Genomic DNA, 20004 nt, shown 5'->3' with positions numbered 1-20004 from the left:
ATTCCCCCCAAGAAACACTCAGTAAAAAATTACTCCCATTCATTTATTTTAAAACTCTTGCATAGCCTTTTTACTGGGCATCCCAAACACCAGTTTGTGCAGCATGGTGAATAATCATTCCTGTGTGCGCTCTCTGTACCACTCACGGTGCAGTCCATCTGCACATCCCCAGCTCAGCAGCTGCTTTCCAAGCTGAGTATTTTGCTTCATGTGAAAGCTTGTCCACGCTCTTGATACCCCTTCCTGTGTCATAAGACTCTCTGCAGCTATTCACAGGCAGCTTTAGAGCTGACTGTCCCGAATACTTTGGTGTCATTAGCAAACTCTGCCAACGTATCGTTCATCCCTTTTCTGGATTGTCTGCGAACGTATTGAACAGCAATGCCCGGTGGTACCAAGTCCACCTTATGTATCATTGTAAACACTCTGGCAATTAAACATTTGCATTCCTCCAAACCTCGTAGACAAATATTTCACCCTGGCACTTTGTCACGATTCCTATTATTGATTAGCTTCATAATCTGATCTTTTGTCACCTCATTTTGAGACAAATCCTCCGATTTTCCTCATGTAAAGAAAGGGTTCACCTGTGACCTCCTCCATAGTAAATGCTACAATTTGCTGTTTTACTATAGTCCCATCTCTGCAGTGACCCCATTTAGACTTTCATCACCCCCTGGCTCTACGTATCTTCTGCTCACATTCTTGCCTTCAGTGTCTTTGAGAACCACTTTTTTATCTTTGGCCGGTTATTTTTCAAAATCTTTCAGCCTTCATTTGATCTGTCTTCCTTGTTGTGGCAGTTTCTACTTGTAAAGAATATCTGTTGAAACCAGTAGATCAACTCCAGCACAGGTGATCCACTTAGCACTTACACTGAAACTGGTGGAACATTGGCAGGTCTGCGACTGGAAAACAGCATCCACAGAAAAGGGACTCACAGAGGCCAATAGGAAAGGCTCCTGAGGCATGGTGTGTGGTTTTTATCTGGTTCCAGCCCTCTTATTCCCTGCCCTTGTGCTTATTCCCAGCTGAATTTTTCTCTTCCACTTTGATAACCAGTGACTTAACTACCCACAGGTCTGATCTGGTAGGCACACGTGGAACTGGTGTGCGTGCCTGGAGGTAGCCATGGCCTGGGATGGGCTTTTGTAGTCCAGGAGGTGGTGACACGATCTGCCAGGTTTCACACAGAGCTGACACAGACACTGGACAGCTTTGGGGCTGGGATTTACCCCCGTGGGCTCAGACAAGGGTCTGCCACGGGGAGCAGGCAGCAGCAGATCAGGCCCTGCCGAGTGCCCATGGCAGTGCCACAGGGCTGGCAATGGTGGCACCAGTTTCCCTGTATGCATTCTGTGGTCAGAGCAGGACCTGGAGCACGCACACATTGAAACATCTCCCCTTCATTTATGCTGTGCTGTGGGGAGTGGGACTTTGCATGCACTCTCTGAGGCTAACAAAGCTCAGGATACCTGGTGTGCCACCAGTGCCTCCTTGTCCAGCAACTACACTCACCACAGTCCCTCCTGCTTAACCACACCAGCTAAAAAGGGCAACGGTCTGGGGTGAGGGAACGTTTCCCAAAAAAGCAAGCAGGCACCAGTGTGGAACAAGCAGGGTGGAACAAATAATGAACATGCTAAGAGAAACTGGAGATGGACAGAAATAAAAGAAAAACAGTGAATGAGCCAGAAACTTTCCAGAGGAATGAAAACATCTGGAAGATTTCTTGCTTAGAGCAGCTGAAGTGCCTTCTGGGTGCACAGTGCCTGGGCAGGCATGGGAGCCCAGCTGGATGCTCACGCCCGGGGTGCAGCACCCAGCACCCAGCACCGACCAGCAGCTGCCTGGGAAGATGGCAAGATGGCAGCGTTCGGCTGCCGGAGAAATGCAAAGGGTTGCCGCGAGGACCACGGGCACTCGGATCACAGAATCACAAAAGGGTTGAGGTGGGAAGGGACCCCCGGGTCCTCCCGGTCCTCCCCTCCTCAGCAGGGCCCCCCGGCCCGTGCCCAGCCCCACTCCCGGGCGGGTACGAGGAGCCCCCAGGAGGAGCCCCCGGCCCCCGGTCCCGGTGCCAGGGCTCCGGCACAGCTCCGCTGCCCTGGGGGCCAGGGGGAGCCTCCTGGGGGACGGGTCCTGGGGCAGGGGCATGCGTCGGGCGGCCCCGCTCCGGGGGCTGGCGGCCCCCCGGTACCGCTGCCGGCGGGGCGGGCCGTGCGCGGCCGCACGTCCGGAGCGGGGCGGGACGAGCCCGGGACGGCCCCCGCGCGGCGGGGCTGGGGGTGCTGTCAGCCCGCGGCGGAGATCCGCTCCGCTCCGCTCGGCTCGGCTCGGCGCGGCTCGGCTCGGCTCGGTGCAGCGCGGGGATGGCGGTGCCGGAGCCGGACGCGCGGCTGGCGCAAGAGAAGGAGGAGGAGAGCGAGGAGGAGAGCGAGATCCTGGAGGAGAGCCCCTGCGGGCGCTGGCAGAAGCGCCGCGAGCAGGTGGGCGCCGGGCGCGGGGGCCGGGGGCCGGGAGTCGGGAGCCGCCGCCGGGCCCCGCGGGGCTCTGCGGGGAGGCAGTGCTGCCCCCGGCCCCGCCACAGCCCGCAACCCTCCCCGGGCGCGGGCGGCGCTGCCGGGACCCGCTCGGAGCCCGCAGGTGCCCGCTGAGGGCGATGGCCGCGGCCGGGGTGCAGGAGCAGCCCCGCGGGGCAGCGAGGGACGGGGGCGGCCGGAGGCGCGGGGAGCGGGGCTGTGCGTGCCCCGGTGCGGGGAGCCCCGGTGCGGGGAGCCCCGGTGCGGGGAGCCCCGGTGCGGGGAGCCCCGGTGCGGGGAGCCCCGGTGCGGGGAGCCCCGGTGCGGGGAGCCGTGCCGTGCCCGGGGCAGCCGGGCGGTCCCGGGCGCGCAGCCCGCAGCGGAGGGCACTGGTGGCCGCGGGAAGGAGGCTGGGCGCTGCTGGAGCCGGCGGTGAGCCCCGTCCTGGAGGCTTTCGCTGGCCATGCTCCTTCGAGCCGTGCCCGGTGTCCCTGGTGCCGTGGCACGTCGGTAACCGGGGGTCTGGGGGCCGGGGAACTGCAAGAGTGAGGACTTGCACCGCGGGGCATGGCGGTGACTGGGGCTGGCTCCTGCACTACTGCCCCCGGGGCTGGAGAATCTGGTTCCTGCTTTCCAGAGAAGAGCTTTGGACCGTTGCAGCTCATCTGCCAGCCCAGGGGCCCAGCAGAGCCCTCCTGCAATGCGTCCTGTGTTGTTCAGAGCTCCCATCATCACCCCTGACCTCTCTCCTCCAGACGTGTCCCCCACGTCAGTGCAATGCTTCTCCCCCTGAAAGTGGAGCCTGAGTCTCCCTGCCTGTGTCAGGGCACCCAGGAATCAGGATCAAAGTCAGTAGGTAAATCCTCACCCCAGGCGGAGGTGGGACAGTGATCACAGCTTCTAAAGGGTAAAAGGGCCCATCCCAGGCTAATCCTGTTCTTTATCTTCCCGCTGCCTGCTAACAGCCTTTCTGTAGTCCATTCAGTGCCCTGGTTGGGCTGCAGGCTGTTCACGTTTTAGGCTGTCCTTCATCCCAGCCTGGGCTTTGCTGAGATGTTCATAACCTGCCTGTGTCGGTGCTACCGGCACCTGCCTTTCCTGTGTCACCCTGTGCTTTCTGGCACTTCCACGCCCACACGTCACAGTTTGATCTCTTCCCCACTACCTCAACACCTCTGCTGCGTGCCAGGGCCTCGCATGGGTACGTTCCACATGGCTAGTGCTGCAGCCTTGTGCCACAGCACGCATGCGGTGGTGCGTGTGCCCCGTGGTGGGTGCCAGGGCCTGACTCCACGTTCAAAATCCCATGTATTCTTTCCCACCTTGTCCTTTGCTCTCCTGGAGTATCAGATCCCACCTCTGTGCCACATCTAAGCCAGCTGTATTTTTGCCTTCTGTCGTTTCCCGTATCTTCTTTGGGACTGGCTTTGCTGGCACCCATCATCAGCCGTCCATGCGACCACTGCACCCGGCAGGTGCTGAGCTCTGGCTGCTGGTGCAGGTGTTGCAGCATGTCCCTCGGCCCCAGGCGGACGCCACGTGCTGCCGGTGGGGCCTGGGGTGGCAATGGAGGAGCAGCCGGCCAGACCCTGTGGTCTCTGCCAGGTGGCTCTGCGGGACAGCTGAAGGTCTGAGGAGAGCTGTCAGGAAAACAGATTTTTGGCTGAGAACACCCTGATGCTCCTGCAATTAGGCCTACAGGCATAAAATGACCTCTGCTGTGTGTTGGAAGTGAGCAATAGGGGGGAACCATTTGGGCTATATAACTCCTGTAATTTAATGGCATCTGACCTGTAGTCACACTGTGTGTTTTCAGAGTTCTTGGATGATGTGTGTTAATCTGTGACCCACCAAAACTATCTGAACACCCTACTTGTCCTTGGCAAAGACATGGAGGTCATTTCTTGTCTGAACAATCACCGTCTATTTTAACCCAAAGGTGACATTTAATGATGTATATTTTAACATGTAACTCGACAAGTGAGCTCTGAGCTCTCCAGAGTGGCATTGCAGTGGAGGGAACTGGCCCCTGGAGGTTTGTCCCCTTGTGCAGTGCGTGGGAGAGGCAGAAACAATCGAGGTGCACAGCACCATCAGTGACATTTCCACGCAGAAGTTTTGGTAATTGGTCACTGTGCTGTGCCACCCGTCTGTGGTGTTCTAGATGGAGAGGTGGGAGGGGAGGACTGACCTTTTGTGGGTGTTGCAGGACAGCAGGGGGTGGCAGGAAAGTTTGTGTGGCTCAGTGGTTTGAGAGGTGGCCACACAACAGAGATGAGTTACAGTGCTGCCATCATCACATCTCCTGACGAGCAAGGGGCTTGTCACATCACATCTCCTGACTGTTCGCCCATGGCAGAGCTACATGCCTTGGGGAAGGGTGCGTTCAGGAGAGCGGTCTGCTTAACAGGGACAGGGGCCATGAGCTGAAAAGCTGCCGCGACAAAAGTGTGCATGAATTCAAACAGGGAAGTGGCAGCACTGCCTAACATTGCAAATGAAAGTGAAGGAAGTTTTGTGTAAGAGACTAGTTATTGCATATTCCTAGATGCTTTAGTTATGTACCAGGAAGAAAACAGTTTGCTATTTGTAAGCTGTTATCTTCTAATGTAGATAAACAGCCGTTCTGTTTAACAAACATTCTGATTTCCATAAGCACATCGAGTATTTTTACCAATAGGGGTTTTCCCTCCTTATTCTGATAATTTAGTATAATTATTTTTTTTCCTTACCTTGCTTTTGCTGGAACAGTTGAGTCCTGTGTGGGACCCATGGTGCCGTGCTCGATCCAAGGTCCTGCTGTTGCAAGAATGGGTCCGGAGAGGTGGGAGAGCGCAGCCGTGCAGCCTGCAGCAGCATCCAGAGCCCAGAGAGCTGAAGTGAGCGGGGGTGAGCACCCTGCGCAGGCTTCTGAGGCTTAAACTATGATGCCCTGTGGTGTAGGCTGAGAAGCGTGTTATGATAAATTCCTAGTGTGTATCTATTAACAACATGTACCCAAGGAGTGCACCTTTGTTTTCACATGTAACAGTTACAACCATTCCCTGCAGCCCTGCAGTGTGTTCTTACACCCAGTTCAGGTACGGGTGCAACAGGGTAAATGTGCCGTGCGCGGTGCCGGTTCCTACCGCTGTGCTGGGTCTGGCCGTACACGCCAAAGAGGAGAATACTTCCCTTCACAACTTCCGTTGCCTGTTCATGATGCATGTATTTATGATGCATATGAAGTCACAGCTTAGGAAATAGAAGCACTTGAAGTATTTTTGCAACTTATCTGGAGAAACAGTCACGTGAATCCTTCAGCGATTTCACATTCAGCATCAGCACAACCCATGTCCTGCCTGCCTCACTTCTCTCCCTGCTAGTAGTGTGAAAGTGCAGCAAAGGAATGCTGCTGCTGTAGAGTTTTCCATTTAGGAAGATATGTTTTTTTCAGCATTGGTTTGATGACTTCATTTACTTTTTCCACCCATCCTGTGGAGTAAGAATAATAAGGAAGATGAAACCTGATACACTGCTTTTTAAAAAGTTTTGCAAAACGTTTCCCATGTGGTGGGGTTCCTAGTCTGATTACAGTTTCCTGAGTAAACTCTAGCACCATGTTGCTAAAAACAAATGTTTATGTATCCATGTTGCTTTGCATTTGCAAAACCTTCATCCCTTTGGAAAGCGGGCTGTTATGACCAGTAGGCATTTGCTGACTCTGCTGTTCACAAGCACTGGTACCATGGCATTAATCGGTAATGTACCCCTGGTTCAGGCCATCTCCAGAACCTTTCTCATCCATCTCTGTCCCAGATGGACAGTTCTGCCTCGTGCTCTGCACGGGAGTGTCCAGGATCAAGTGTGCCCTGGGTTGCCTTCAGCATTCCTGACCCTTTCTTTTTGCACGTGAGCCCATGCTTGCTCTGGCAGGGCTCTGCTGTCGTTCACAGGACCGAATGTTAGGTCCCATTCTCTGCGTGTAACCCTGACATCACAAGCCCCCATTCTGCTTTGCAGAGCTGGCAGCTCCAGTGCAGCTGCTGATTGCTAAAATAGGGCTGGTCGCAGTTTTGCTCTAAATAGCCTATTGCTCCCCTTTTGGTCACTGTGTTTAATAAAAGGGTTAATGACTGCATGTATAACGATATGGAGCCCTTGAACTATGAGCTTTAACCAGCTTCTAAAACCAACAGGAGGAAGGGGAGGAAAAAGAGAAACAGTAATAGGAAGAAAGAAAAGGAATGCTTAAGCAGATTTTGAAGAAAATAAAGTGACTTGAGAAAAGCTGCAAGAGGGGGAGATTTTGAAATGTTGTTATAACTTCCCCCAGACCTAAAACTGAAAAGAAAATATGGAGAAATAATCTAAGGATTTAATACACTGAGGTGGAAGGGAGTTCCCCCTTTTTTGGGTATTCATGATGTTTGCAGTGAGGATAACCAGTTCTGTGATACATTGTTTGGAAAGCACCCAAGTATTTAATATTTGCCACCAGAGTTATTTTTAAAAGCTGCTTTGCTGCCAGCCCTCCCAGGAGACTAGGACTTGAAGTGTGTTTTGTTGTGAAGTGCTTTTCCAGAGCAGAGGGGATCAGCTGAAGGACTTAGCTCTTTCTTTTCATGCCATCTATTTTTTTCCTCCCCTTACTGGTTTTATGGCTTTTGTTTGCAGTTTAACTTTCCAGGATGAGCTTACTTGCCAGCCTGCTGGCCTCAGCCGATCAGACAGGTTCCTATCATCACAAGGCTTTGCTCTGGGCTCCAGGTCAGAAGTGGAGCATCCCAACTGGTTTTAACTGAGGATATTTGTGAGAGCAAGATGGAGTTGTCTGACCTAAGGTGACATAACTCACCAACAGTTGAACTTAATTGGAAGCAGACAGTGAAGTCCTCTTCTCAGCATGTTTTCTGACAGTTTGGCAACAAAAAAGACTTTGCATGCTAGATTTAGTGTCCTCGTCATCACGCTTCCAGTTTGTGTGGGCGATGAACAGGGAGTCTGTTTCACCTTTTGCTTTGGGTCTGCTTTCCCTTGCTACTTTCTCTGTTTCAAGGACCCTTTAATCCTTCATGATCTTCCTGGTCACAACAATCCTCCGCCTTGTTCTCATTGCTGAGGAGGGCGGTGACTTAGCTGGGTGGTAAAGGTTAGTGCAGAAACTTGTCCTTTTTCGTGCGGTAACATGTTCTTTTATTTCTATCCATATACTCCACAAGAATGCCTATCTGTTTACAGCTCTTTGCTCCTGGGCTACTTGGTGTGCTTGCTAAGACACTATCTGTCTGCGCCAGCTTCTTACCATGTCACGAATGCATGCAGCTGCTCCTTCTCTGCTCCCTCAAACTAGTCACCAAAGAGAGCTGTTAAAATTACCAGGATTCTACATGTTTTGACCCCTTCCTGTTTTTACTAAGCTTTTTTTTTTTTTTTTTTCCATTTGTTTTTGCATGCAGGTATTTTTGTTTACAGTGGCCAGACATCTCATATGAACTTTGCAAGCTTATACAACTTAAGTGTCCCTTGTCTCCTTCCTCGTTTTTCTCTGATGTAACCTGAGAGCACACACGGTCCCAGAAGATTTTTTATTTCACTTCTGGGACAAAGGAGGTGTCCCATGGTCATGTTACAAAATGGGTTTAAAGACGGTCAAATGCTCATTGGTTTGCTCTTCCATTTCACAAGTTCGCACAATAAGCACATGAAAGGCAGTGTTTTAGCATTCTCCAAAGCGGTCGTATTGGGATCAGAAATGAGCTCATTACCTTTCATGGAAATGGAATTATGGCATCCTGCGTGTTCAGCTTGAGTTTGCTCTGCACCATCACAGCAAGAGGGCAAATACTCTCCCCACACAGTCTAGGGGGTAAATGACACCAAATTCCTGTTAATTGGGTTAATTTTTACTGGTCACTGCTTGTGTCTGTCTCATGAAGGATGGCTGTCAGTCATCTTCAGGATGGGCTTGGATGGCCAGCTCTCACTGCCCACTGCTCCCTCCATGAGCACTGCAAGCCCACCCCTGGGCACCTGCCCCAGGTTCAGGTGGGTGGGCGTAGGGGGGGCCTGCAGTAGCAGTTGGGGACACCGCATCTCCTGTCCTGAAGCACCTCTTCCAGCCACAGGCTAGCACCTCCCCAGGGCTGCACGGTGTCCTGGGGTAAAGCAAACAGCTTCCCCTATCACCAGCCAGGCGTCCACGCAGTGCTTGTCATCTGCCCTGGAAGTAACAACACTTATGCCTGCAGGATCTTGCCTGGCTCTTATCTGGGCAGTGGAAAAATACACTTCTGTGCCCCCTTCCCAGCAGTGGAAGGAGAGGTCAGGGATCTCAGGGTTTGTTCCAGCAGCCGCTGGGCGAGAGGGAAGGGCAGGAGTGGGTATAGAAGGGAATGGCGCCCAGCCCTCCCACCTATGGGCAGCAGGGCCAGGCTGAGGGGGATGCTGTGAATTCTGCTGGGGGAGGTTGCAGCTCTCAAACCAGAGCCATCCTGCCGCTGCTGACAGGAAGGGGACCTCATGGGGATGGGGAGGGAGAGTTCATGGAAAGAGCGGGATGAAATGAGTGCTCCTGCCCTGGGACAGGTCTCTGCTGCTGTCTGTTCTGCTGCATTGGCCAAGTGCCTGTTCTCCTCCCTCCCTCTCTCCTGCCTGCAGTGGAGCTGGGCACCTGTTTTTGTTTGTTTGTTTTTGTTTTTGTTTTTCCTGGTTGATTGGTTGAATGCCATTCTTGCCTTCTGCCCATAGCCCTGCTGCTTCTCTCCTCTTTGAGGTCCACCACTCCCCCAGCACTGTCCAGAACAGGGACACCTGCACTTGCACCACTTCACTCCATCATTGCACAGAAAATATTAAACTGCAGCAGAGTTTGCCTTGACCTGTGCAAGTACCCCCGGCCCCATGCATGGCACTCCACCATCCCTGCTCGGCTGAGTCTCTCCAGCTGATAGTGCATTAGCTGTCTATCCACACTGGTCTGAACTAGTGCGGAGAATATGTTTTGTGAGAGGTAGGATCAAATGCTTCACTGGAATCAAAATATTTTCCATCTCATGTGTTCCCTTCACCTGCTAATTGTGTAACATGATCACACAGAGAAAACAGGTTTATCTGGCGGCACAGAGCCCTCATCCTGCTCCTGCTCTGTCACAGGACACTAGGCTTGGTCTGTTGTTTTGCTGTGGACTGCAGATAGCAGTGGTGGATGTCACCTAGCTGCCTCTTTTGTACCTTTGGTGTACCTGCTGCCAGGTGAAATCGTGCAGCAGCAAAGGCAGGCCTGGGAGCAGATTGCTCCCTAATTGCTCAGGGCTGCTGCTCTTCCCTTCTCCCGCACCAGGGACCAAAGGGCTGTTAGTGCTTGAAACAGGGCCCTGGAAGCAGAGCTCAGGTCTATGCCACAGAGTCTCAGGCCCTGGGCAGAGTGCTCCCAGCTCAGGATCATGGGGTTGTTGGCTGTTCACCCTAAGAATCACTAACACATACAGCAGGGCTATGGATGAGCCTCCCTCATCTGCTGGGTGCACGCTACACGTGCACTGCTGCTCCCACAGGACCTGCACCAGCTTATGCTCCTCATGCAGTCAGCCACTGCCATGTCGTGTCTCTGCCCCTTGGTAAGCTGAGGGGAGCAGCACAGGTGTCGGTGTGGCTTCAGCTTTCTAAGCTCTTTTTTTCCCCTTTTACATATTTTAAAAACATTATTTCTGTATTGCAACCGTCACCTCTACCCTGTGTGTTACAGAGCATGGGGTGCTGGAGAGAGGCTTACAGCCTCTGTCAGGGCCAGGGAACACAGGAGAACATCCCTGTGATTTGGAAAGGCAAAGGGAGTCCAGCTTCAGGCTGGGAAGGGAGGCCCTGTAGAGACACAAGCCTCTGTCTCTGCTGCTTGCATGTGCTGCTCCGGGAGGACAGGTTCTGCCATCTGAGGTGTGTTCCTGAGCCTTACCAGCACCTGTGTGCTAACTGCAACCTGAACTGAAGTCCCTCGAGAGCCCAGACATAGCCTTTGCTGTCACCCAGGCTAATGAGATCCTGGAGCAGAGGGGCAGGTTGGGGATTTACTCTGCAAAAGTGTTCTCCTGCACACATTGTGTTCCCTGCTTAGCCGTGTGGCCCCGGAAAATCCTGCAGGTTCCCAGTGCCAAAAGGGATAAAATGCTGTAGTGTCACGAGGAGTCAGGTAACCTGTGCCAGCTCTGAGCATCACCATCTTCATGCCCTGCTACTCCTCCTAGTACTGCAACCAGGGGTTTCTGCTCCATGGCAGAGCAGTGCTGGCATTGCTCCCCAGGCCGTGAAGCAGGGAGGCTGTGACCTGTGGTACCACAAATACCTGCGGTCATTGTGTCACCAGAGGGCACCTTGCACCAGGTCTTGCACCAGGTCTTGCTGAGCTTTGTTCTGTGCCCTGAGAACCTGAGGCTCTGTAAGACAGATTTCTGCTTTTCCTTGCTGGGCTCACGCTTTGGGTTTGTCAGTTTCCCCTCTGTCCTTCAGAAGGTGCCATTTCTTCCTGCCCTTCTGTCCCAGCACCATTCCCAGCACCTGGAGTGGTGGCTGGGGCATGAGACAGCAGTGCACAGGCTAGCACGGGGTGCTCTCAGCACTGCTGCCAGCCTGTGGTGGGTGGGAAGGGCTCCATCCCACACAGCCCCACATCCCACACAGACAGCCCCATGCACCTTGGGCCAGCAGCAGCTCAGGCAGCACACCCAGCTCAGCTCCAGTCAATGTGCAGACTTGCAGCTGCCTTGCTCTCCTGCATGCCTAAGAGCCTTTGATTCCTAAAGCTTCATCTTTCCCCTGGTCTCTGTCAGCACCATCCAGAAAATCCCTGAAGAGGTTAGGTCCTCTTGCTTCCAGCTGTGGGATGTACAGCATCCATGAGTCACAGAATCACAGAATGGCTGAGGTTGCAAAGGACCTCTAGAGATCATCTGGTGTAATCCCCCTGCCGAGCAGGATCATCTAGAGCACGTTGTGCAGGATGATGTCCAGGTGGGTTTTGAATATCTCCAGAGAAGGAGACTCCACAACCTCCCCGGGCAACCTATCCCAGTGCTCTGTCACCTCACAGTAAAGTGCCCCCTCATATTGTGCTGGAACCTCCTGTGCTTTGGTTTGTGCCCATTGCCTCTCGTCCTGTCACTGGGCACAACTGAAAAGAGACCGGTTCCATCCTCTCGACACCCTCCCCTCAGATATTTATACACGTTGATGAGGTCTCCCCTTAGTCTCCTCCAGGCTAAGCAGCCCCAGTTCTCTCAGCCTGTCCTCGTACGACAGGTTCTCCAGTCCCCTTGTAGCCCTCCTACCAACTCGCTCTATTAGTTCTATGTCCCTCTTGTACTGGGGAGCCCAGAACTGAGCACAATACTCCACGTGTGGCCTCAGCAGGGCTGAGTAGAGGGGGACGATCACTTCCCTCGACCTGCTGGCAACTCTCTTCCAAATACACCCCAGGATACCATTGGCCTTCTTGGCCACAAGGGCACATTGCTGCCTCCCTCCCAGTCAGCCTGCTGTCCACCAGGACTGCCAGGTCCCTCTCTGCCGAGCTGCTCTCCAGCAGGTCAGCCCCCAGCCTGTACTGGTGGTTGGGATTGTTTTAGGGCTTGTGACTGCGGCTACTTGGAGCTGTCTGAAGAAGGCTTCATTTACCTCCTCTTTCTGAGTGTCAGCCATGGTAGCCTGCTCTGTAATCCTTACCCATAAGCTCTGAACTCGCTCTTCACCCACCCCTAGGCAGTGCTCCACACATTCCAGTTGTTCTCACACATAAAGAGCAACTCCACCACCTCGCCTTCCTGGCTGGTCTTTTCTCATAAGCATAAAGGCTTCCATGACAGCATTCCAGTCATGTGAGCTATCCCACCAGAAGGATCAGCCTTCTGCTGTATCTGCCAGGCTTGTCTCAGGTCTCCCCCAGCCTCTTGAATGGCCTCTCTGTGTTTCTGTTGTATGGCATTTTTCTGGATGGGTACGCAGTGGCGATGTCTGGGCTCAGGCTGAGGGAAGGACCCACATCATTTCCCTCCCCTTCCCTGCAGTCACTCTGCATCTCAGCCCCAGCAGCAACAGGCCTGGAGGTAGGCAAGGAGACCTTCAGGAATGGGGAGTGAGTGTCTATGCAACGCCACTTGCAGACCTGTCAGCCCCTTCCCAGCCCCTTCCCAGCCCCTTCCCAGCCTGCCGCCCCTGCCTGCCTTTCGCTCCAGCCAGCCAGCCCTATCCCAGTAGCACAGCCGGCACTTGGTTCTCCCAACAGCTCGTGCCAGGCCAGGCAGAGCGGTCTCCATTAGTGCCATGGGCTCGTTTTGGAGCCACCTTCAGAGTATCCCTCTGCTGTGCATTAAGGTGAACGCGTTTCCAGGCAGGGTCTGCTGTGTGCTGTGCAGTGGTGCAAACAGTGCCAGGTGTTTGTGCCAGTGCCACAATGACAGTAATGTGATCCTGCACTGCTCGGCTGACCCGGAGCAGAGGGCTGAGGCTTTGCCCTGCCTGGTTGCCTTGGAGACGAAGCATCAAACCTATGCCAAACTTTAGAAATTAATCAGGTAAAGATCCTGTGGGCAGGAGCCAGTCTCCCTGGAAGTCAGGCAGCCCTGCTGGGTTGGAGCCATACTGGGAGTTTCTCCGGCCTCTGGCATTCAGGGAAGAGTTGGGTCGGACACGAGGAATTTCTTCATGGAGAGAGTGGTTGGGCATTGGAACAGGCTGCCCAGGGAAGTGGTGGAATTGCCATCCCTAGAGGTTGTGCTTAGGAACATGGTTTAGCAGTAGAGTTGGTAGTGTTAGTTGATGGTTGGCCTTGATGATCTTACGGATCTTTTCCACCTAAAAGATTCTATGATTCCATGTGTGCTGGGGGCTGAGGGTGCAAGATACTGCTCAGGCATGGGAGGGGGCCCGGCTCCAGCAGTTGGTGCCCACAGTCATGCTGGGGCTGGACCCCTTCCCTCGGCCAGAAGCTGCCAACCTGCCACAGTCCTGCTCTTGTGCCGAGGCCCTGTGAGTGTGGCAACCAGCAGAAGAGGCCTCCAGGACCATGCTGTCCTCTGCCTCCCACAGTGGTCAGGGAGTGCTCATCTAGATGGCATGAAGGGTGGATGGAGGACAGGGCGATGTTCCTGTGGAGAGATAGGGCCAGCATGTGTGGGCGTCTGGAAGGAAACAGGAGATGAACAGTCTCCTCCAGGTGCTGTGTCCATATCTTCTCCATCTGCCAGAGCCACCCCAGAAGAGTAACAACATATCATGTCCTTCTTCTGTTCTCCAAAACAGGCCTCTCCTGCCCCTTGCTTTTTTGGCTTTCTTTGTTTAACCACTGCTCTCCCAAGGCCCCAATACTATATCACTGAGCCTTCTTCTGTTGACTGTTTCAGTCTCCATAACATGAAAAGCACAAAAGGGAGTGACATATTGTAAGATGCAATCTGATCTTTTGTAAACCTTCACTTACTTGTCCCCAGTGATCTCTCCAGGCTGGCCTCAGCTCCTGCCAAGGGCTTTCTGGAAGCAGCCTGAACAGGGAATTTTCCCAGTCTGTCTTTAGAGTTTTTGCCTGTTAGTCCAAATCCATGTGGTGTCCACAGAGCCCCTGAAAGGTATGGTATGAGACAATGACAGTGACCTGCAGCCAGCTCCTTTTGCCCTCAGTCACCGGTATGTTTATATGCAGCATTTATTTATTTATGCAGTCTGAGAGCTCAGCGCACAAGACAGCTGTTCAGTGTGGCTTTTGTTGCCATTCAGCACAAGACTGAGTGTGTTTGCATCCCTGTGCTGAGAGCTCACGTCAAGTTCTTGGTGTTGCCCAAGGCTGGGAGGGACCCATCAGCACCCACTTCATCAAGGGTGGGAACAGTTGGTATGCGGGTCCGGGGTCCTGCAGGCTGGGTTCCTCATTGCAACACAGAGAGGTGGGTGGAGGTGACACCAGAGCGTTTCAGCCCTAGCTGTGCCTTCAAGCCAGGCATCAGTAATCTCAATGCAGTGCTATGCAGCTCCTACATGTCCTCATGGAGATGGCCATGCTCCCCACCTGACCTTTTGCTTGAGGCCTCATGACCACTTGCTGGGTTCAGGACAGGATTTTTGTCAAGACCATGACAGGATTTTTGAGTGGCATTTTTTGAGAGATGCAGAAGAGCAGCTTCAAGGAGTACTCAGACTAGTGCCCCCCTCGTGGTTCATGGGTGCTTGCCCCCAGCCGCTCTCCCTCCCGGCAGAGCCTCCATTGAGACCTGCCTTGGCTCGGTGCTGGCTGATCGTACTGGAGTCCAGGCAGGCCGTGGGGACTTGCGGGAACGGCTGAAGCCAGCAAGGCCAGCTGGCCCCATCACTGGCTGTGCTGGGCTTTGTGCGAAGCACGTGGAGCCTGTGAGCAGAAAGAACAAATAATAGAGGTGCTTTGTGCCTCTGCAGCAGGAACTGGGCCACAAGCTGCCCGGCTGTTCCCTGCTAATGAGCTGGGGGTGCTGTGTGACCCTTCCGTGCCTGCACCCACAGCTGCCCTGTGCTGTAGCAGTCCAGGCCCTGGTGGTGGGACGCTGCGTGCTGGCCCCAAGCAGCAGCAGAACAATCCTGCTTTTCATCTGGCTGCGGCAGCTCTGCGCTGCCCCTGCCACATGCCAGCGGGAGCCGCAGTGCTGCCTCTGCCCAAGCTGCAGGGGCTGGCAGGGTGACCCCAGCCCACTGGAGAAAGGAAGAAGGGGCTGCAGATGAGCTCCTGTGCAGTGATGCTTATGGGGGAAGAGCAAGGCCAGTGACCGCGTGCAGCCAGTGCAGCCAGCAGTTCAGGATACAGCAGGCGCCTTTCCTGGCAGGCAGGACCCCAGTCCTTGGTGGGGGTGTCTCCATGCTATTGAGCCCTTATCAGAACCGGGCACCTTTTGAACAGGTTTTCTGTGGGCTGGGGCTGGGCTCCCACTCTCCTGGGGATGGGCAATCTAGTGCTGGCCTCGAGGCAAGTTCAGCAGTGACCTGACACAGGAGCAGGGCTGCTGCAGCTGTGCCCATGCTGGATGTGGCTCACAAGGGTGATGATGGCAGAGCTGCTCTCTGCAGGGCCCAGGGATGCAGCTCTGTGACCTTTGGGGATGCAAACTCATCAGACAGACCCTGGGGCATGGGGAAGTGACCCCAGTCACCTCGAGGTGTTAAATGAGATGATGTCACAGCTTTGGTTTGTCTGCACCTTCCAGTTTGCCCCATCCATTGTGAGTGTCTGTGGTCATCAGTCCATGTGGGGTCTGTGTGCAAGAGTGGTGCTGGCAGGTGGCTGCTGTGGCCAGCTTCACTTTGGGCTGGAAGAGAGGAGGGCCTGGCCTGGGAGCTGCTCTGAATCACTGGCTCTGTCTTGCACACTCGTGTCCTGGAGGAGCGGTACCGGCTGCTGCGGGACCCGAGTTCCCAGGCAGGCAGGTCCTGAGGGCCAGGCAGGGCACGCAGCAGGCTGGGGCTTTGCTCTGCTCCCTGTGTCCTGGCCAGAGCCTCCTATGGACAAGGATCCTGCTCAGGAGCAGGATGCTGAAGCCCATCCACATCCAAGCAGCATATTTCTTTGCACAGGGCTGCTAGTGGGGCTGGGAGCTGGGGGCAGGGCGTGCTCCTCAGCAGTCTCACACATTCCTGTGCCTTGCAGGTGAATCAGGGAAACATGCCGGGCATCCAGAGCACCTTCCTTGCCATGGACACAGAGGAGGGTGTGGAGGTGGTGTGGAATGAGCTGCTTTTCACTGACAAGAAGGCCTTTAAAGCACACGAGGTGAGCCATCCCTCCCCATTGGAGAGTGTGTCCCCAGCCCCATGTTTCCTCTGTACCCCAAAACCAGCTTTCCCTGTGACCAGGGCCCAGCCTGCTTCTCAGTCCCAGCTTCCCTTGCTCTCTGAGGTGTCCTGCTGAGTCCCAGGAGCTGCCACCTCACCTGTCCCCTCTTTGCCCATAGGAGAAGATCAAGACCATGTTTGAGCAGCTGGTGCTTGTGGATCACCCCAACATCGTGAAGCTTCACAAATACTGGCTGGATGTGAAGGACTCAAAGGCGCGGGTAAGGAGAACTCGGAGAGGGGGTGTTGGGGGGTGCCAGGCTGGAGGGATGCCGGTGGGATCCCAGCTCTGCTTACCCCACCCTCTGGACACCCCTTCCTTCTCTGGGACACCATGGCCAGCAGCCTGCTCTCAGCCTTATGCAGAGCCCCACTCAGGCTGTGTGCTGGTGCTGCCCGCGTGCTGCCCTCAGTGCTGGCTGTGCAGGGAGGCTGGAAAGCTGACATCTCTGTCCTCTCTCAGGTCATCTTCATCACAGAATATGTGTCCTCAGGGAGCCTGAAACAGTTCCTGAAGAAAACCAAGAAAAACCACAAGGCCATGAACGCCAGGGTAGGTTCCCGGAGAGCACATAGGAAGTGTCCCAGGTCAATTGGGTGGCTCTGTGCCTGCTGGGAGAGGGTCTCTTACAATGCAGAGTGCATGGGGTCAATCCCTGAGACACCCAGATGAGAGTTCTGGGGGCCCCATGCTGGATCTCAAAGCCCTCACCTGCAGTTTGAGCTCACTACCACACCAGTGCAGTTATGTACTCACAGAACTGGAACGTAGTGTTGGTGCAAGCCACGTGCATGGTCCCCATAACCATAGCTAGCTTTTGCCCCCTCTTGTGATGTGCCCTTCTGTGCTGCCACCAGGATTTTGGTGCCCTGGAGAGCTCTGTCTGCTGATAAGGATTGTGGCACCAATGTTCTCAGCTTGATGGTGTTCTTTGAACAGCGATTAGAAAGGAGACTGTTGTGGCTGGGACGCTGTGTGGGTCATCTTTGAGTAATGGTCCCTACAGGGCTAGTGGAGGGCTGATTCCCCCAGCTTCTGGGTGATAGGACTGACCTTATCTGCTGCTGGGCTCTGATGTGTGCCTCGTCTGACGGAGAGCTCTGGTCTCTGCTCTAGGCCTGGAAGCGCTGGTGCACTCAGATCCTGTCTGCTCTCAGGTAAGCTTGCTGCCATTGGCCATCCTCATCTGGTTGGGCGCTGGCAGCACCCTCAGGGCGACTGTGTACGTCCCCAGCTTCCTGCACTCCTGTGAGCCTCCCATCATCCACGGCAATCTCACCAGTGACACCATCTTCATCCAGCACAACGGGCTCATAAAGATTGGTTCAGGTAGGATGCTGCTGCTCTTGCAGCCCTGTGGCTCTGAGTGCTTATGAGAAGGCTCAGCAGGAGGGAGGTGCCAGCTGAGGGAGACTCATAGCCAGGGAGGCAGAGGGGCTGTGCAGGATGCTGTGATAAGGGGGTGCTGGCTGGGGTGAGAGCTGCAGGGTCCCTTGGAGGATCACCTGAGCGTCACCCACATGTGCATCATCTGTGCAAAGTGTAGCATTACCTTCTCTTCTGTTTGTGTCCTCTGCTCCACGCCTTCTTACTTACCTTCTTTGGGATCGGCACTGACCGGCAGTTTGGCACAGGGTGTTTGCAAATGGTGAGTGTCCCTCTGCCACCTCTCCAGCCCATCTGTCCCATCACCCATCACTGGGTGGACTTTGCTCCCCAGTGGGCCCTGGGCACCTCTTGGCAGTGAGGATCTACAGCACCAAGGGGTGGTCCTGGGCTCTACAGGCAGGAGGGGAATTGCTGCTCCCACTGCAGGAGCAGGGGTCTTCTGGGAAACTGAGTGCCCCCCCACCTGGTCTGCTTGGTCTCTTCATGGGAAGGGGCACACACTGAAATCCCTACTACCCTGGAGATCCCACCTGTGCTCCAGGTGCTCATGGGGAACCAACTTGGAAGAGCCGTGTCTCAGAGCATTTCTTGTTCCCCATGCAGCCCTTCCAGACGACCTGCGAAGCCCCATCAGGATTGAGAGGGAAGAGCTGCGCAATTTGCATTTCTTTCCCCCGGAGTACGGCCGTGAGTGGGACTCTGTCTGCCAGGGGGTGCAGGCAGAGCGAGGCCCAGGGGGTCGGAGGGGTCCTGTGCACAGCGTGGGTGCAGCGGGTTTGCTACAATACGGAGCTATTCAGTGCATTCATAACTAAAGCTCTCAGCCATGAGTCACACAAGATCTTGTGACTGTGTGATAACATTGTAGGTAGAATTTAGTGTTGATTAGTGCAGAACTGTGCATGTGGGAAAAACAGTTGTGCCTACAAGGTCATGGACTGTGCATTAGCTATTACTGGTTAGGAACAAGGTCTCAGTATGACCACGGATTGCTCTCTGAAAAGGTTGTGGCTCAGCAACACTCAAGAGCATGTAAAATGTTACAGGGACCAGGGAAAAAGGAAGGAATAAGAAGTCTTTGTGCCATGTGCAAGATCAATGTAATCCCCACCATGAATATTCTGGGGCAAATTCGAGTGGAGTAAATGGAAAGTTTTGTGCAGGGTATCTGGGAGAAAAAGCATGCCAGGGGTAGGAGAAGCAGACATGAGCATAGGCGTGGGTAGAGTGAGGCTGGCTGGGCAGGGAGAGTGCAGTGTGTGGGGAGGTGTCTGTAGGGACGAGGCATTGGGCACATTGTTCCCAACATGAGTGGGTGATGGCCTCTGCCTCTGGCGTGATGTGCTTTTGGCTTGGTTTTGCAGAAAAGGCTGATGGGACTGCTGTGGACATCTTCTCCTTTGGGATGTGTGCACTGGAGGTATGGAGTAGGGCTGCTGCAGCACCTGGGAATCTGCAGGGACTCCTGCTTGACAGGTTTGCCCTTGTGGAGCCTGCTGGCTGGCCTCGGGAGGTCCCCAAGAAGTCTCCTTGCCCTTCTCCAAGCCTTTCTGTGAGCTGGGGGTCCCTTGCAGTGATGGAGACATCGCTTATGGGTGCAGCAAAACAGCCACTGCTGCCATGGCTGAGCCATGGGCACAGCAGAGAGCTTCACTTACCCCTCCTGTGCCCAGCTGGTGCACCTCCGCCACCTCTAATGGTGTCTCTGCAGGCTGCGGCAGCCCTGGGAAGGGTCAGGGTGGAGGGCAGTGACGGGCTGCGCTGCTCCAGGGGGACATGTGCTGCCCTGCATAGCTTGTCCAGGCAGACTGTGGGGCTGTTGGTGCTCTCTGTGTTGTCCACCCCTCTGCACAGTGCCCAGAGAGCAGCCCCCTGCATCTGCTCCATGTACGGGCAGCCCAGAGTGCTGGGGTGGAGAGAAACAGGCCCCAAGGGCAGAGCTGCCAGGGAGCCCTGGGAAGCCCCTGGAGATCTGGACCTTGTGGGCAGAGGTGTGCCAGGGCCTGAGGGAGGCCTGGCTGGGCTGTGTGTCCTGCTGAGGTGCTCCACTGCTGCCACCCTGGCAGGGCGTGTCCCTTGGGAAGCCCTCAAGGACCGAGCCAGGGCTTGGCTGCCTGCAGACACAGCTGCACTCCTCCTTCCCCAGATGGCAGTGCTGGAGATCCAGACCAACGGGGACACACGAGTCTCGGAGGAGGCAATCGTGCGGGCACGACATTCTCTGGACGATCCCAACATGCGGGTGAGTGCAGCCAGTCGAGCCCCGGGGCCGAG

The 20004-nt window shown here is 54.8% G+C and overlaps 1 protein-coding gene across 5 annotated transcripts in view; it reads left to right on the top strand.

Annotated features, from left to right (window-relative positions):
* Positions 1-1643: 1643 nt before the first annotated feature.
* Positions 1644-20004, top strand: part of NRBP2 (nuclear receptor binding protein 2) — a 34691-nt gene continuing 16330 nt past the window's right edge. For 3 of the 5 annotated variants that reach the window (XR_004748313.1, XM_035318145.1, XM_035318144.1), the window contains exons 1-10: positions 1644-1952; positions 16156-16278; positions 16460-16561; positions 16804-16893; positions 17458-17498; positions 17576-17670; positions 17966-17989; positions 18334-18417; positions 19095-19150; positions 19877-19972. Coding sequence is in view for 4 of the 5 variants with exons in the window: in XM_035318145.1 (XP_035174036.1) it covers positions 1659-1952; positions 16156-16278; positions 16460-16561; positions 16804-16893; positions 17458-17498; positions 17576-17670; positions 17966-17989; positions 18334-18417; positions 19095-19150; positions 19877-19972 (1005 nt within the window). In the remaining variant the exon portion in view is untranslated. Of the gene's footprint in view, positions 1953-2256; positions 2490-16155; positions 16279-16459; positions 16562-16803; positions 16894-17457; positions 17499-17575; positions 17671-17965; positions 17990-18333; positions 18418-19094; positions 19151-19876; positions 19973-20004 lie in introns of those variants that run through there. The other 2 variants (XM_035318146.1, XM_035318147.1) reach the window with 2 other exon arrangements.

The sequence above is a fragment of the Oxyura jamaicensis genome, chromosome 2, assembly GCF_011077185.1.
Source record: "Oxyura jamaicensis isolate SHBP4307 breed ruddy duck chromosome 2, BPBGC_Ojam_1.0, whole genome shotgun sequence".
Taxonomy (NCBI): domain Eukaryota; kingdom Metazoa; phylum Chordata; class Aves; order Anseriformes; family Anatidae; genus Oxyura; species Oxyura jamaicensis.
Note: the sequence above shows the minus strand (reverse complement) of the source record. Positions and strands in the feature narration are given on the sequence as shown.